The 15,666-nt window shown below is 46.8% G+C and overlaps 1 protein-coding gene across 3 annotated transcripts in view; it reads left to right on the top strand.

The window, feature by feature from the left end:
- Window positions 1-15,666, top strand: part of MYH10 (myosin heavy chain 10) — an 82,216-nt gene that overhangs the window by 42,403 nt on the left and 24,147 nt on the right. For all 3 annotated transcript variants that reach the window (XM_066200241.1, XM_066200239.1, XM_066200240.1), the window contains exons 6-15: window positions 2,973-3,065; window positions 5,139-5,202; window positions 6,967-7,065; window positions 7,913-8,056; window positions 8,376-8,471; window positions 11,920-12,038; window positions 12,474-12,626; window positions 13,026-13,199; window positions 13,866-14,039; window positions 14,782-14,896. In XM_066200241.1, coding sequence (XP_066056338.1) covers window positions 2,973-3,065; window positions 5,139-5,202; window positions 6,967-7,065; window positions 7,913-8,056; window positions 8,376-8,471; window positions 11,920-12,038; window positions 12,474-12,626; window positions 13,026-13,199; window positions 13,866-14,039; window positions 14,782-14,896 — 1,231 coding nt within the window. The remainder of the gene's footprint in view (window positions 1-2,972; window positions 3,066-5,138; window positions 5,203-6,966; window positions 7,066-7,912; window positions 8,057-8,375; window positions 8,472-11,919; window positions 12,039-12,473; window positions 12,627-13,025; window positions 13,200-13,865; window positions 14,040-14,781; window positions 14,897-15,666) is intronic.

Genomic DNA, 15,666 nt, shown 5'->3' with positions numbered 1-15,666 from the left:
TGCTGCTGGGCAGGTAACAGTGCCCACCCCACGCCCCTGGTCCCCCTGGCCCTGGGTACAGCCCTGTTTGATCCCACTTTCCTGGGGGAGAGGAGGAATTGCAGCCCTCCAGGCAGAGTTCACCTGGAAGAGGCTTAGGTGGCAGTTGAGGGCAGGAGTGTGGAAAGGGATGAAACAGTTGCTGCCACAAGATCAGTGCCCCACTCTGACCTGAGCTGGTCAGCGATGCCTTTGTGCTGGGCACCAGCTTTCAAATAAAGAAAAAGCTTTGCTCCAGCTCCTCTGGGTGTAAGCAGCCCTGGAAACTGAAGCAGCTCCCCTGGGTTAGTTTAGCTGAGCGAATTCCTCCCTTGCATTTCCCTGAAGCTGACCAGTGCAGTGTAACTGTGGTGCAAAGGGAAACAGAAAAGGATCCTTCAAGTGTGATGTACTGGAAGCAAAAAGCAATGCCAGGACAGCTGTGAGTGTGTGGTACACGTTAAACCTCTGCGCCCCAACTGTGTGTCTGAGCACACGGCCTCGTTTCCAGAAGCTGCAGACATTCCTAGTGTTGAACCTAATCCATCAGTCACTTCTGAGGGGTTTTACTCAAATATTTGTCAAGTCCAAAAATAGACGGAGTGGTGTTTGGCTTAACCCTCCTTTTGCTTAGAGCTGCCCTGCCAGGGTTGACACAAAACGTTTGCTGGTGAACGTTTGAACTGTGCCCGTGGAAAATGCTAATCCCAAGCTGTTGATAGTGCATAAGGCATGGAATCATTAACATCTCTGTCTCACTGTCATGTGGAACTGCAGAGTGGATCCCTGTTGTATGTGAGTAGCATGGAGCTTCCCCTGCCTGCCCCAGGCCTCCCCCAAACCCAGTCACTGCTGCTGTTCCTGAAACTGAGACGACAACAACCTGGCCTTGTCTTCGTGGTGCCTGCATGAACTCCTGCATGACCTCACCTCGCCCACAATCCCCGTCCTGCTTTTTCCAACTTCTGGGAGCAGGAGCCGTGCCCAGAGGCCAAACTGACGCTCTGGGGTTCAGTGTCTTTGCAAAACCCTGAGCTCTTCAGAAAGAGGATTGCTTGTGACTGAAAGCAGTCCGTGGAGAGAGGGAAAACTCCCAAATCAGGAGCTTTTTTGCACAGTGAGGGGTGTGCTTCCCTTGGTGACAGCTGTGACAAGGCTGTGTGTGCAGCACCGCTCGTTCCCATGGTTTTCACCCACAGCTGAGGATCCAACTTCAGCTCCTCAGAGATGATGGCTAAAACGAGCCCTTCCAGCCTCCAGTCGGAGGGTTTGGACACGCGTTTGTCCACATTCCCTGCTGCTTTATTCCAGCTCTATTCCGGCTGTGCTGCCCTGCAGAGGTTGCTGTGCCCAGCCCCAGCCCAGGCAGTGCTGGTGGGACACGGCCCATGCCCATGGAGCAGTCGCTGTGCAGCCAGGCCATTTCTTTCCCAAAGTATTCCAGAGTTGGACGTGCCAGCTGTGCCACCCTCCCTGCCTCTGCTGGATGTGCTGGGTTTATCCCAGGAGCAGTGGTGAGGGGATGCTCCCTTGGATCCTGGGGTGCCCACAGGGGTTGGCAGAGGGGAGGTGGGAGCATTCCCAGGATCTGAGGCTTTCCATGGGAAATTTGGAGAAGATCAATTGCAGACAGCACAGGGTGGGTATAACAGGCCGCAGGGGTTTTTTTTTCAGTTTAAATGTGCTTTTAAGCTGTCACCTTGGCAGCCCTGCCGTGGCACAGCTGGGTCTGCTCTGGGCTAAGACTCACTTTTAGTCCTTCTGCATTTATTCCTTCTTCACTTACCCCAGAATTTAGGGAATGTAGAATCCCCTAAAGGGAATGCATTTGGAAGCAAGCAACTTCTGAGCAGATAACGTGAGGTCACATAAAAGAAGGAGCAGGCATTTATTTCCAGGCGAGCTTGAAATGTATTTCAATATACAAATAAAACTCTTTCAGGTGTTAAGTAGTGAATTTTTAAAATTCCTGTCTAAGGATTGACCCCGTGTGGAAGCCTTGAGAGACTTAATGCTTCCTGTTCTTTGATGCTTGCTCTGGGGCCTTTATTCATCAAGACTATAAATAATTGGAAAAAGCAGGTTCATGAAATGTCAGATTTGGAGACTGCATTCCAGACAGCTTCACTTAATTTTTTTTTCCCCCCAAACCATCCTTCAGAGCAAGAAGACAATATATTTTCCTGTGTACATTTGTGCCTCCTGGGCTCTTGGAAGCAGCACAGACTTTTTTTTGTTCCCAGACCTCCTCGTGGACAGCACTTGTAAAAAGCTGTTGTGCAATTTCCTTGAGATAAGTACTTCAAATTCTGAACTCACTGGCCAGAGCTTGCAGAAACATTTAAGGACTGCATGAAGCATCCCGAGCGAGGCTGGCTGGATTGAGCAATTTGGAAGCAGTGTTTGTCGCTGGTGCTGCTCAGTTGTGCTGCTCTGGCCCTCTCGGGTGTGGGCAGGGCAGAGGTGATGCAATGAGATGAGTTTCACTCATCTGAAAGTGACTTTGAAAACAGGGATTTCTGAGGTGGAAGACAGGTGTTCTGAGATATGGTCAACAAAAGGTTTTAGTCTAAAACCTTTGATCAGTTCAGTTGGTTTCTTCCCTTAAGCACTCAAGGTCTGTGCCTGATTTCATTAGCCCTAAATGTGAATTTTCTTTGCCATCTTGGGTGACTTTGAACATCCATCACGTCCTGTCTGGTCCCTGCTCTGTCTGTGTGTGTCTCTGTGCGTGTTTTAATAAACAAACCCCACCCAGAAAAACACCAAAACTCCAGCCACTGGATGGAGGAGGCTCTGCAGGTTTGGGAGTGAGGGGAAGGATGAAAATCCCATCTGGAGGTGGTGGCACTGCCACAGCCAGGGGAAGTGACTGTCAGGAGAGGCAGAATTTGGAAGCCTGCACAGATGCTCCGTGATAAATGTGTTTGTTTTTCTGTCCCTGTGGTTTTTAGGGGGAGCTGGAGCGGCAGCTTCTTCAGGCCAACCCCATCCTGGAATCCTTTGGGAATGCAAAGACAGTGAAAAATGACAACTCCTCCCGCTTTGTGAGTACCTCCTGTCCCTCTGAGTCTGTAAATCTGACTGCTGGTCGTGGAGAAATCCCCTTTTTTAGCTGGTTCTCTAATTAGCATCAGAGGATTTCCCCGTTCTCTTCCTCCACAAATCCAGGTTCTCTTACAATGCCTTCTGCATTTTGGGGCTCACTGAAGGCACCTCCTCCCTGGCTCCTGGCAGAACATGATTTTATTCTAACTCCAGCCATCCCTGAGCTGACAGCAGTTCACAGTCTAACAGATATAACTGTGCTGGGGAGCTGAGCTGGGACTTGTGGGCACAAATCCTGCTGGATTGCTGTGAAGTGGAAAGGACTGTGGCATCCCCAGGGAACTGGCAAATCCTGCAGCCTTCCTGTCCACGGCTCTGACTTTATCCATTGATTGGACTGGAGGGAACATCCTGAATTTCTGCAAAAAGGCAGAACTTGCATATAAAACCCCATCTAAATGTACTGATTGACTGCAGGAAAGTCCAAAAGCCACGGTATGACCGAGCCCAGGTGTCAGGCACTGCTGTAGCTGCTCCGTGTTTTTGTTGGGTCCCTGCCCGCTGTTCGCAGAGTGTTTTGGTGGCTGATAACCACTTCTGATGGTTTCCATTGTTTTAAAAATCGTGGTGGAACTCAGGGTGAATAAACAGCTTTTTACCACTTCTTAGAACTTCCTTTCCTTTGAAAGAAAAAAAAAAAAAAGAAAAAAGCTGTCTCCTATTACAGGGGGAAGATGTTTTTAGTACAACTTCAAAAGTGGACAGGAGGTATTAAATCTTTTTGCTTTCGAGAACAGCACTGAAATTTACAGAACAAATGAAAGATTTCTTGCCTGCCTTTGACATTTCAACAGTTGCTTGGATTTATAATGCATGAACTCAAGTCCATGATAAGAACTCTGGGAGAGTGTGTGACTAAACCCATCAGCCCTTTCAGCTGAGTAGGGAGAGCAGAGTTTGGTGGAAATTCAGCTTTCCTAATTTTACAGCCCTGTTATTTATAACGTTGCCTGATGCTTATAGAAGCTGGGTACAGGATTTATGACATCAACAGGTTTCGCTGCACAATGAAATTCTACTTTGTTACCTGTCTTGAATCCATCAGAGGCTGCGCTAATTTAACGAGAATACTTTTTTTCCCCTAAAAAGATGTTAGCATCTGGTTTGTGTTATTTTGAGCAGTGCATTGCCATCATGAACATAATCACTCTGATGGCTCCAGCTCTGTTTTCATGAAGGAGCAAGTATAATTCATTCCAGATGGTCTCATCTCATGCAGAAAAAAAAAAAAAATCATCTTTAACAGCCATTTTAAAACCTGACTTTGAAAATCTCTCTCCTCCCACGAAGTGAGAGGTGGTGGTGTTCAGCCATGCAGGTTTGACAGCCTTCCCCTGCTCCTGATAACCCAGGGAGGACTCAGAGGAGCCCAGTGGCCAATGGATTTTATTTTTCCCCCTTTTTTTCCTTCTATCGAAGGCAGTTCTGCTGTGTTCCAGGGAATAAATCTCTGGTTTGCACTGGATAGGAGAGTGGGCTTGCTGGGTTTATGGCAGCACTGAATGCTTCCCTCTGATGTGGTTTTTCCAAAGCCCTGGGCTCAGTGCTGTGATGGTGTCAACAGAATTCAGCCCTGAGATGAGCTGAGGAGAGGAGTGTTGGAAAAGGAAGGAGAAATCTTTTGGGCCACCCGAGGTTCAGGAGTGGAGGCCCCTTCAGGCACCAGCAAATGCCACAGAAATGGGCACACCTGGAATCTCAGCACTGCTCCCCGCCTCAGCCACAGTGTTTGCTCAGGGAAAATTGAGCTTCACGTTCAGAGGGGTTTTTCCTAAGTCTGGATCCCAGATAAATCTGCACTAGGAGTTCCTCAGTCTTTGGAGTGTGTTTGTGTGCAGTGTGCTCCATGGGGATGATGGCTGAGCCCATGGAAGGGGAAAGGTTTCCTTTGGACTTGGGGAATGCTTGATCCATGAATGCATTTGGATTATCTTTGGTATGGACAGCGTCGTCTTAATTAACAACAACAAAAAATAGTAATTATGGAAAAAAAAATCTTCTTTTCTTTGCAGGGCAAATTCATCAGGATTAACTTCGATGTCACTGGGTACATTGTTGGGGCCAACATTGAGACCTGTATCCTTTTTCCTGCCACGTCCTTGCAAAATGCAGCTTCCCTGCTTTGTTGTGCTTTTAACCCCGGAGCTCATTGGAATGCAGTGAAAGGTTGCCACACTTGGACATTCCTTTGACAGCATCCATCCCTTCCTTTGTTTCCAAATAACTGATCAAATATCACAGGCTCAGCGGCTTCCTCGTGCTCAGAAACCCGAAACTCCCAAATTCCACTCTCTGAAACCTGCAGGATTTGCAGGCCGGCCTTAAACCCAGGCTGTGTTAAAAAGGGAAACCATGGAAAATGTGCTTGCTCTGGGAACTTTTCTGAAAATCCCCCGAGGCCTTCCTAAGGAGGAGCTGAGGCTCTGCCCCGTGCCAGGAGCAGCCCCTGCCTGGAGAGGGATCTCCTGGGCCAGGTACCAGCTCAGCTCCTCCAGGTCCCCATGAAGGCTCAATCACACAAGGCCTTCTATTAGACCTAACTAATTATAATTAATTCCGAAGCGAATTCAGTTTTAGCTCGAAGATTCGCTTTTATTTCTGAGTGTAAAACCAAGTGGAAATACTGGCACTGAAAGGCGTCCCCTGAAGTTGTTTTCTCTGTGCTAGAAATGTATTTATTGTGTAATTTTGAGTTTTCTGGGAGAATAGCGGCGGAGCGGTCATAAAGTGACGAAGTTGGAAGTTTGGGTAAACAACATTAAGTGAATATTGATCATGAACAGCGCTGTAGTTGAGTTTCCGTTTGGTTGCTGGGTTTTGAAACTGCTTGATCTGAAGTGCATTGAATGTTTGGAATTGTCAGAAAATGTGATTTCCCAATAAGGCTGGGAAAGATCTATAGTTATTCAAAATATGTTGCAATGAAAAGTGTTTTGTTTTGTTTTGTTTTCATTCACCACAGCACAGGAATGAAGGCAGCTTTTAGGAAAGTTCAGATGAATTGTTTTGCCCAGAGCTCTGTGAAAACAGGAGGGTTTAACTCTTGGGGAATTTCTTCTTCATCACAGGAGCTCATCCTTGCCACTGTCATTTCAAATCCCTGCCCTACATTTGCTTTACAATATGGAATATTAAGAAATTTAAAAAAAAAGTTAAATAAGATTACAGCTCATGGCAGCTAATCAGGCACTACCTGGTGCAGGAATTGAATTTGGGAGCTGCTTGAAAGCACTGTGGATTGTCATGGGAAAATGCAACGCTTGGAAGGAGTGACAAATGCACTTGGGGTGGTAAAGGACATCTGGGTTCAGCAGCTGCAGTGTTTTTGGGAATAAGAGTTCAGCTGTGACCTCGATAGAAGTGGAGGAGAAGGGTGGGAGCTCTCCCTCACCAAAACTGCGTCTGGTCCATGGCAGGCAGTGGTGGCTGCATGGAGCAGGAAATGCAGGGGAAAAACAGCCAAGGGATGCGGTGGTGAAATGTCAGGAGTTTGCTGGGGTGAAAAGTGAGTTTCTACCAGTCTCATCTGGAAATCTCTTACTTAGTCACTCTAGGTTCATATGGGACCATGTCCAGTCACAGAATCCCAGACTGGGTTGGGTTGGAAGGGACCTTAAAGCCCATCCAGCCCTGGCAGGGACACCTCCCACTGTCCCAGGCTGCTCCAAGCCCCAGTGTTCCAACCTGGCCTTGGGCACTGCCAGGGATCCAGGGGCAGCCACAGCTTCCCTGGACATCACTCCTAAAATCCTCAGACTAATTCCACGGGGGGCTTTGGAGCTCCTGTTTGCTCTGTAGGTCCTTCAGCCGAGGTTGACCCTTGACTCCAGGTGTTCCCAGACCTGCTGGAGAAGTCCCGTGCTGTCCGTCAGGCCAAGGACGAGCGCACCTTCCACATCTTCTACCAGCTGCTGGCTGGGGCAGGGGAGCACCTCAAGTGTAAGCTGGGAATGTCCATTTGGTGCTGGATTTCTTGTTTCAGTGGGACAGGGTGGGGTTGAATTATCCTTTGGTGGTGAGTGATGAGTTTGAAAAGGAGGAGAGGCCAGGTAGCTTTGCTCTGAAATAACTCCTGGGGAGCCACTCTGCATTGCAGTTTTCAAAGCCCAGTTTGGGCAGGCTCTGCCTGGGAATCCCTGGGTTGGAGCTGCAAAGTTCCCAGCTGAAAACAGGCAGCCCTGCTCAGCAGAGGCAGCCCCATCTCCTGCAGCCTACAGAGAAATTTAACCCAAATTTATTGAAGCCCTGGGGCTTTCTTCAAGCCATTGCAGTGCTGGGCTGGTTATCTCAACTCTGTTTGGGTTTTTTTTCCCCTCAGGGAATTTTTGGTCAGTTGTGATAAGTGAAGCTAAGAAAGATACAGACTTCAGAGATTGATCCACTCCTCCTGTATGAGATAAGCTGGTGCTCAGCATCCTTGATGTGATCATCAATCAAACTCCGTTTCTGCCTGCCTCTGTTACCTTTCAGTAGAGATTTTCCTTTTAGGATATACCAGAGGAGAATTTGGGATGATGCTAGATGTGGGTAATGTTCTGTGGGCTGGTTTAATGCATCAAAGAGCTGGTGGAGGTTGCTGCAGAGAGAGAGTCTGAGTCTGGCCTCAGCCTGGGAGGTGCACTTGTATTTTTAGTGTTTCAGAAGCTGCTGTCCTGGCCTGTGGCCATCTCTGAGGGGCTGATTTCCTAAAGCAGAGCTGGGGAACAGAGTGAGAACAGAGCACGGGTGGGTGTGAACAGCATTTCTGAGCTTATTTTTCTGTCTCTTGCTCTTCCCCCCAACACAGCTGACCTGCTGCTCGAAGGATTTAACAATTACAGATTTTTATCTAATGGCTACATCCCCATCCCTGGGCAACAGGACAAGGATAACTTCCAGGAGACAATGGAAGCCATGCACATCATGGGCTTCTCACACGACGAGATCCTGTGTAAGTTATGGGGCCTCTGGAATTCTCAGAGTGTTCTTTTCTCTCTTACACACACACACACACACACACACTCTGCTAGTTTAGTGTTACCAAATTTAATGTTGCTTCAGTGTCACTGACAGCCTGAAGAAAATGTTTGCTTAACTCCAGCTGGAGTTGAATTCAAGCCATTTGCCCAAAAAGCACAGTACAAAGTGTATTTCCTCCCTGAACCTCTCCTTGGAATCTGGAAGGAAAGTGGCACAAGAAACAGGAGAAAAGTGTGTTCAGCTGAGCCCCTCTGCCATGAAACTGATGCACATGTCTGTTGTTCTCACAGCAATGCTCAAAGTGGTGTCCTCAGTGCTGCAGTTTGGAAACATCTCCTTTAAGAAGGAGAGGAACACAGACCAGGCCTCCATGCCCGAGAACACTGGTGAGTTGCTCATGTCTGAGGGTGTCCTTTGCCTTGTGCTCAGTTCTGTTTGCCCAGTGCACATCTTGCCAAGCACAGAGCAGTGCTCAGCATCCCTGGGAGTGCTCTGGGCCAAAAAGAGGCCAGGCCTGGGCTGATGGCACCAACAGGCAATTCCTGAACCTCTCCCCTTCCACCTTTTCCTGCAGACAAATGCAAATGTCCATCAGGGGAATTGCTGCTGTTTGCATTGCTGCTAAGCTTTGAACAAGTATTTTGCTTGTCATCTCGTTTATTGCTCTCTCCAAAGACTTAAGCCCTAGGAAGAAGTTCATGCTTAAATCAGTTTGTTTTCTTTGGTTGCTCAGAGCAGTTTTGTTGCCAATGATAAGAGCCCTGGAGCCAAGCACAACTTCCATGGTGCAGTGCCTGAAGACAGGAATGCTGCATTTAGAACAAGCTGATTTCTGGAGTGTCCTGGCACTGTGGCTGACACTGAATTTATCAGTGCCTGCAAAGCAATCAGCATTTTGAGGGATATATTTCTTCCCCACCCCACCAAAAAAAAATTTTAAAAAAAATATATCTGCTGAGGCACATTGGAGGTTTTTATTGAAGGATCCAGTGGCAGCCTTTGAAATGTTCTCATGGAAGGCCAGTTTGGAGAACTAAGAGCAGTGGGAACCCCAACTCCCAGGAGCTGCTGCACAGGGACAGCTCAGCCTCTTGGCTGGGTCTCACTCTGGAACTGTCCCAAATTGCTGCAGTGCCCAAAATTGTCCTTTCTGAGGGCAGAATTGTCCTGCTGCCCACGTGGGGGTTAAAGGTCAGCCGTTACTGGCCTGATTTTGGCACTTTTTGTGTTGCAGTGAGGAGAAAAGATGGGTGAGGGGTTAATTTTTTGGACTTTTCCTGGTGGTTTAGAGAACCCACCTGGGTCATTGTCCATGTGGAAGGTGTGATGTGGAAAGACAGAGATGCTTCTCGACTGTCTTCGCTTCAGTAGCATTACCACTGGTTTTTAGACATCAATTCTGACTTACAACACCGGCTATAAATATATTGATACTCTTGGATGTTTATAGTACTGGATACAAAATTCTGACTTGTAAAGCCAAAAGGATGAAAAGCTCAGATCACAGTTAAAGCCTGTTTTTGTCCTCTTGTATTTAAAACTTTGGTGATGTGGTCTGTGTTATTGCACCTTCCTGAAGGAATGGGGTGTAACTGATCTCTCTTTCCTTGTCTCACTCGCTGTGAGGGGTTTCCCTGCATCCTCTGCAGAAATCAGTGTGTCCTGATAGGGATCCCTCTTGTTTGGAGGCTGGGTGTGATACAGGTCACGTTTTGTCTCTGTGGATGGGAAGGAGTTTGTGTGGGCAGGGGAGATGGGCACCAATTCAAAGAACATGGGAAGCAAATTCTCCCCTCTGGATGGGAAATGGAGATAACAAACCCTGGCTTCGGGTACAGATAGCGGAGGAGCCACAGAGCCTTTGTGGGTTAGGAGGATGGAGAAGCTGTACCTGGAGAATCGTTTCATGCTCACCAGATTGGGAAAGAACCTTTCTGCTGAGAGGGCAGAAGTTCAAAGCAACCTCGAGAAGTTCACGTTCACCTCTGACAGCAGCTCCTCCGTATCTTGGCTTGGTAATGGATTCAGAACTTTCTGTCCCAACCCCAGCAGTAACAAAAGATGAGTCAGGACAGGCAGGGTTTTCTCCAGTGTCGCCTTTGAAATGGCCCTTTCTCGTTACAAACAGACAAAGAGCTGCCCCTGCCTGTGGCAGGGCTTGGAACTGGGTGATGTTTAAGGTCCCTTCCACCACAAACCATCCTGTGTTCCTCACATGAATGATTTCAAAGTGCAAGATGAACCCAGCTGAGGGAGTGTGACCCAGTCCTGCCCTGAGATGTGACACTTTGCACTTGCAAGTGGCATCATTTTCTTCAGAGGAAGCTCAGAGGTGCTGGCTGCAGCCTCCTGCAGTGGCTCAGCACATGTGCTGGTCAGGATTCCACCTGCTGTGGTTTATTGGTGTTATTCTCACCTCAGCCACAGTTGCTTACTGACTGGAAAAGCTGGAACAAGACATTCCATGTCCCTGGTGTATGCAGGGAGCTGAGTGTGGAGTTTGGGGTCCTCTGGGAGAGGGGGGACCCTCTTTTCTTGCACTGGAATATCCTGCACAGTATCCAGTGTGTCAGTGCACCAGGCTCATGGCTACGTCATGTTTTCAAGTTCTTCTTTTGTTTGTTTGTTTTGAAGATCCTGGTAGCACTCTCTGCTTGGCCCCTGGGGTCGTGAGTTTTATCTGATGTGCTGGTGCATGTTTTTATACTCCAGAGCCCAGAAATGCTCCTGTTTGTAGCTCAAGTGAGGGAGTGCTCAGTGTGTGACACTCCCCTGATTTCACTGGTTGTGTGGCAGGTCGTGAACCCTTCTAGTGAACATATGGCCACACACAAAATCTCAACATTAGAGAGCAAAAATAGTTTTTTTAATACTAAAGAAAAAAAAATAATAATGCAGCAGAAACTCTCAGATATTTAGTATGAAAACCTGTTTCCCAATGCTGATTTGAAAAAAAAAAATTATTTTAATTTTGGCAGTAAAAGAAGCTCTCAGATGATGAAGATAAGGGGCCAAGTACTTACTGGGTGCTGTGGAGAGCTTCCTGCTAAAGGGCAACACTTCCCTGGACCTAAAAATACCTTCAGTGTCACTGTCATTTTTAGAAGTGTGGAATCACAACCACCCAAGCTCCTGGGCCACGTGTTCAGGGAAAGGCATTGATGCAGCAGGAGTCTGTAGGGCTGGCGTGGGTAATGCACCCTTTAAATAATGAAGTGACATCAGGAGGCCTCTGCTGTTAAAGTGCACTGATGCCTGTGGTGTTATTCCCAAATACTTGGAATCCCAGACTGGTTTGGGTTGGGAGGGACCTTAAGGATGATCCCATTCCACCCCCTGCCATGGGCAGGGACACCTTGCACTGTCCCAGGGTGCTCCTGGGGCTGGGACACTGCCAGGGGTGGGGAGTCCTCAGCTCCCTGGCCAAGGTGACACATCCCTGCTTTTGCTGGCGCAGCTGCCTGCACTGCAGTTCTTAAGCTGCCTTTAGGGTGATGGATCTGATGTGTGATGTCCCCACACCATCCCTTTTTTTCCTGGGGATGAGAGAAGGGATGTTTTCCCTTTTAAAGTTACTAAATGAGCTGTTAAATCGTGAAATCGTCTGGGTGTTTCCCTGCTCCCCAAGGACATGCAGCTGTGTCCCTCTGGAGAGCTCTGCCAGCCTCGGGGGCACAGCCCCTGAGGCTGGGCACTGTCCTGGGGCACTTGTGCTGCTCCTGAGATGCCAATTCCTGGTGAGGAGTTGCTCCCAGGTCCGGGCAGGCTCTCAGTGCTCCCTCTGTCCCTCTGTCCCTCTGTCCCTGTGTCCCCGTGTCCCTGTGTCCCTCGCAGTCGCACAGAAGCTCTGCCACCTGCTGGGAATGAACGTCATGGAGTTCACCCGGGCCATCCTCACTCCCCGCATCAAAGTGGGCAGGGACTACGTCCAGAAAGCCCAGACCAAAGAACAGGTGAGCTTTTACAGCTGCTTTAAAGACCAAGTGAAGCTGCCTCATCCTCGTTAGCTCCTGACAAAGAAGATTGGCGTTCGGTGTTTGCTGCTCTGTTTAAGCTTTACTGTCTTTATGAAATGTGCTTATATGGTAAAAGTCCTTTGTAGAATAGAAGAAACCTTTCCCTTGCCTTGACTTTCTCCTGGTTTCATCCTTTCATGTTGTGACATTATCAAATACTTGGAGACCTTTTGTTTTTATGGAGCAGTTTAGAAAGACATTTTTCTTAACATTCATTGAACTCCAAACTGTTCCTACTGCTTGTTTTCATTCCTCACTGGCATTAACTCCATCCAACTCCTGCTTTTACTGAGTTATTTGTGATAACATCCCTGTCTGTGTCCTTTTGATGGCTTTTCCAGGGTAAATAAATGTTCCTGTTTGGATTTGCAGGCGGACTTTGCAGTGGAAGCTTTGGCAAAGGCCACCTACGAGCGCCTCTTCCGCTGGCTCGTTCACCGCATCAACAAAGCCTTGGACAGGACCAAACGTCAGGGAGCCTCTTTCATTGGGATCCTGGATATTGCTGGCTTTGAGATCTTCGAGGTACTTGGAAATATCCCTGCTCAGGTTTTCCTTTGCCCTGTTTTTGTGGGATCGGGACACGCTGCAGAGGCGCTGGAAGCGGCGTGTTCCGAGGTTACAAACCAGGGGTTTGTATGGGGTGGACAAAAGGCTTTGACAGCCCAAAATATTACAGTGCCAAAAAATCATCGTTTCATCTTTAATCCTTCTTTTATGTGTGATAGTTTATGTTGTGATGTTATGTTCCCACTATAATTTATGTAATGGAGATTTGTAGAGTTGCTTTCCAGTTTTCTTTACTGTTGCATTCGAACTTTGCAAAGTTTTGGAGAATTTCCTTATAAAGTCAAATTTTTCACTCCCAGATCTGTGGTTATCTTGTCACTGACTCATTCTTGAATACTGATGTCATTCTTGTAGCTGAACTCCTTCGAGCAGCTCTGCATTAACTACACCAACGAGAAGCTGCAGCAATTATTCAACCACACCATGTTTATCCTGGAGCAAGAGGAGTATCAGCGGGAGGGGATCGAGTGGAACTTCATCGATTTTGGCCTGGATCTGCAGCCTTGCATTGACTTAATTGAAAGACCTGTAAGTTTGCACATGAATAATGCTCTGAGGAGGAGAGCTTGGAGTGCTGACTGTGTCTTTTGCTGCCTGCAAAATGAGACGTTTCTTGTGGAGCTGTCATTAAAAGGGAATTAACTGCAACGCTGAAGTTCAAATCTAAAATCCCGTGTATTGTTAATAAAAGGATTTACCCAGAGGGCACTTTGCCCTTATATCAGTGTAAAACACTGAGCTCAAGATATGAAGCTGCTGCTTTTATACCTTTTTCCCTGGTACTAATGAGGCCGTTAATCCTGTCACTGTCATTAAACTGTGTCATTGTGGTGTAGGAGCTTTGGGACTCAGGTAGAAAGTTTTTCCAAGACTTGTGGTAGACTTCCTTCATTTGAAATCAACAGCAAAATTCCAGGTGTCTCCATAAACACTGGAATAACAGCCCTAACACTCTTTTTGACCTGGATTCCCCCACAGCTTGTTTTAACTGAAATTAGGCTTAAATAATTTTGGATTACCCTTATTGTGATGTTCAGTGGTGTGTTGGAAATATTAAACTTTTTAAAAAAATTTAAAAAATTATATATTTATATATTTGTATGTAAAATATATAATATATAAATAACATATAACATATAAATATAAAATATAAATGTATATAAAACATGATCATATTATCAACCTGCATTTCAGGCCAATCCTCCTGGTGTGTTGGCATTGCTGGATGAAGAATGCTGGTTCCCTAAAGCTACTGACAAGACATTTGTGGAAAAATTGGTCCAAGAGCAGGGAACTCATTCCAAGTTCCAAAAGCCAAGACAACTAAAGGACAAAGCAGACTTCTGCATTATTCACTATGCAGGGAAGGTAAGGGTTCAACATTAAATTCTTCTTTGGAAAGGTTGGTTTGGGGAAAGTTCCTCTTCTTCCCTTCCAAAGCCTGGATGCAAAACCAGACAACTTCAGCCTTGGTTGGAGCAGAACCATGCTGGTCTACAGGGATTTGGTTGGACTTAGGGAATTTTAGGGTTCTCTGGGTTGGGATGAATCCCTGTGATTTTTTAGCTTCTGGGTTGGGATTTATTTGGGAACCACAGGTTTGGCTCTTTAAAGATAAAAACTTTGTTTTCCAAATAGAACCAAGTGTTTAAATGTAAATACTGTAGAGAAATCCTTTAAAATCATGCTGCAGCACATCCTTAATTTACTCCCCAGTAATTTAGGTGAAGTAATTGGTGTCTAACCTAGAGCTGCTTTTACATCTTCACAGTGAAACCTTATTTTGGCAATAAACTGGGCAGCAAATAAACACCCAGCTGTCAGTAAGAAAGAAGTCAGATTGCTGAATTTTCCAGAAAACTCCCATTTACCCTTTCAAAAGCACAACAAGCCTGTGATGCTTTGAAGTGTTCTGAAGGAGGCTCAGTGAGGAAATTTGAGCACCCAGGGCTGCTGTGGCCAGGCAGGGTTGGACTCCGAGCTTGGAGATCCAACCTTTGTGATTCTGAGCATTGGCAGTGAGAGGAGAACACCAGTGATGTTTGGTGCTGATAAACAGAAAGCTGAGGCTGGTTTTGCTCTGAGCCTGTGGCCCTTGTCTGCTCTGCAGGTGGACTACAAGGCAGATGAGTGGCTGATGAAGAACATGGACCCCCTGAACGACAACGTGGCCACGCTCCTGCACCAGTCCTCAGACAAGTTCGTGGCTGAGCTTTGGAAGGATGGTAAGAGAGCTCTGAGCACAGGTTGTTGGTGATTTCACCTTGCTGGATGAGCTGTTTGGGGTTTTTTTTTTTTTGATGCCTGTTCCTTCCTCACCCTCCACTTCTCCAGTGTAAATATCTACAGCATTTTCTCTCTTATTCAGTGCCCAGAGAAGGCCAAGGAAGCTGAGTTGCACCTCTGGTCCCTTGCACATGTACCATTTCTGAGTAGCTGCTTCTCATGTTCATTACTGGAACTGATACTCACTTTTTACTTGTTTCTCTGTGTCCAATTTCATGTGGAACCTTGTCCAAAACTCTTGGTTGGGACTTGCTGCAGTGGAGTCCTGAGTGTGACCAGCTCTAGTGGTTCTTGCTGTTGGTAAAACACTGTAAACTTTGTCTCCTGTGAGCACCAGCACAATTATTTCCTGTGCACTGGTGGGTGCTGCTCTGCAAATCCACGTCTCGTGAAATTAATTGCATTAACTGAGATATTAATTGCATTGTGCTGAGATATTGCACATTAAAATCCAATCCTGTTGTAACTGCACACTGCTGCTCAGCCAGGTTACCTGCCCATCCCCTGAAAGTATTTATCAGTACTTCTACCAAGTGACTCCAAAAAGCAGAAATAGCCACATAAATACTTAGCAGGGACTTTCCTCTTCTGCTTTTTAACATTCACATTTTCACAGTCTACTGATTAGAGTGTATTTACGTGTCACAGGATATAAACCCTGTAGTTTGTTACTTGAGGAGGAAATGAAGGCTGTGATTTAGGTGGAGCT

Source organism: Chamaea fasciata, unplaced genomic scaffold (assembly GCF_029207755.1).
Source record: "Chamaea fasciata isolate MVZ Bird 193981 ecotype frontalis unplaced genomic scaffold, bChaFas1.0.hap1 SCAF_19, whole genome shotgun sequence".
NCBI lineage: Eukaryota > Metazoa > Chordata > Aves > Passeriformes > Sylviidae > Chamaea > Chamaea fasciata.
The sequence above is the reverse complement of the archived record's forward strand: the minus strand, read 5'-3'. Positions and strand labels throughout refer to the sequence as shown.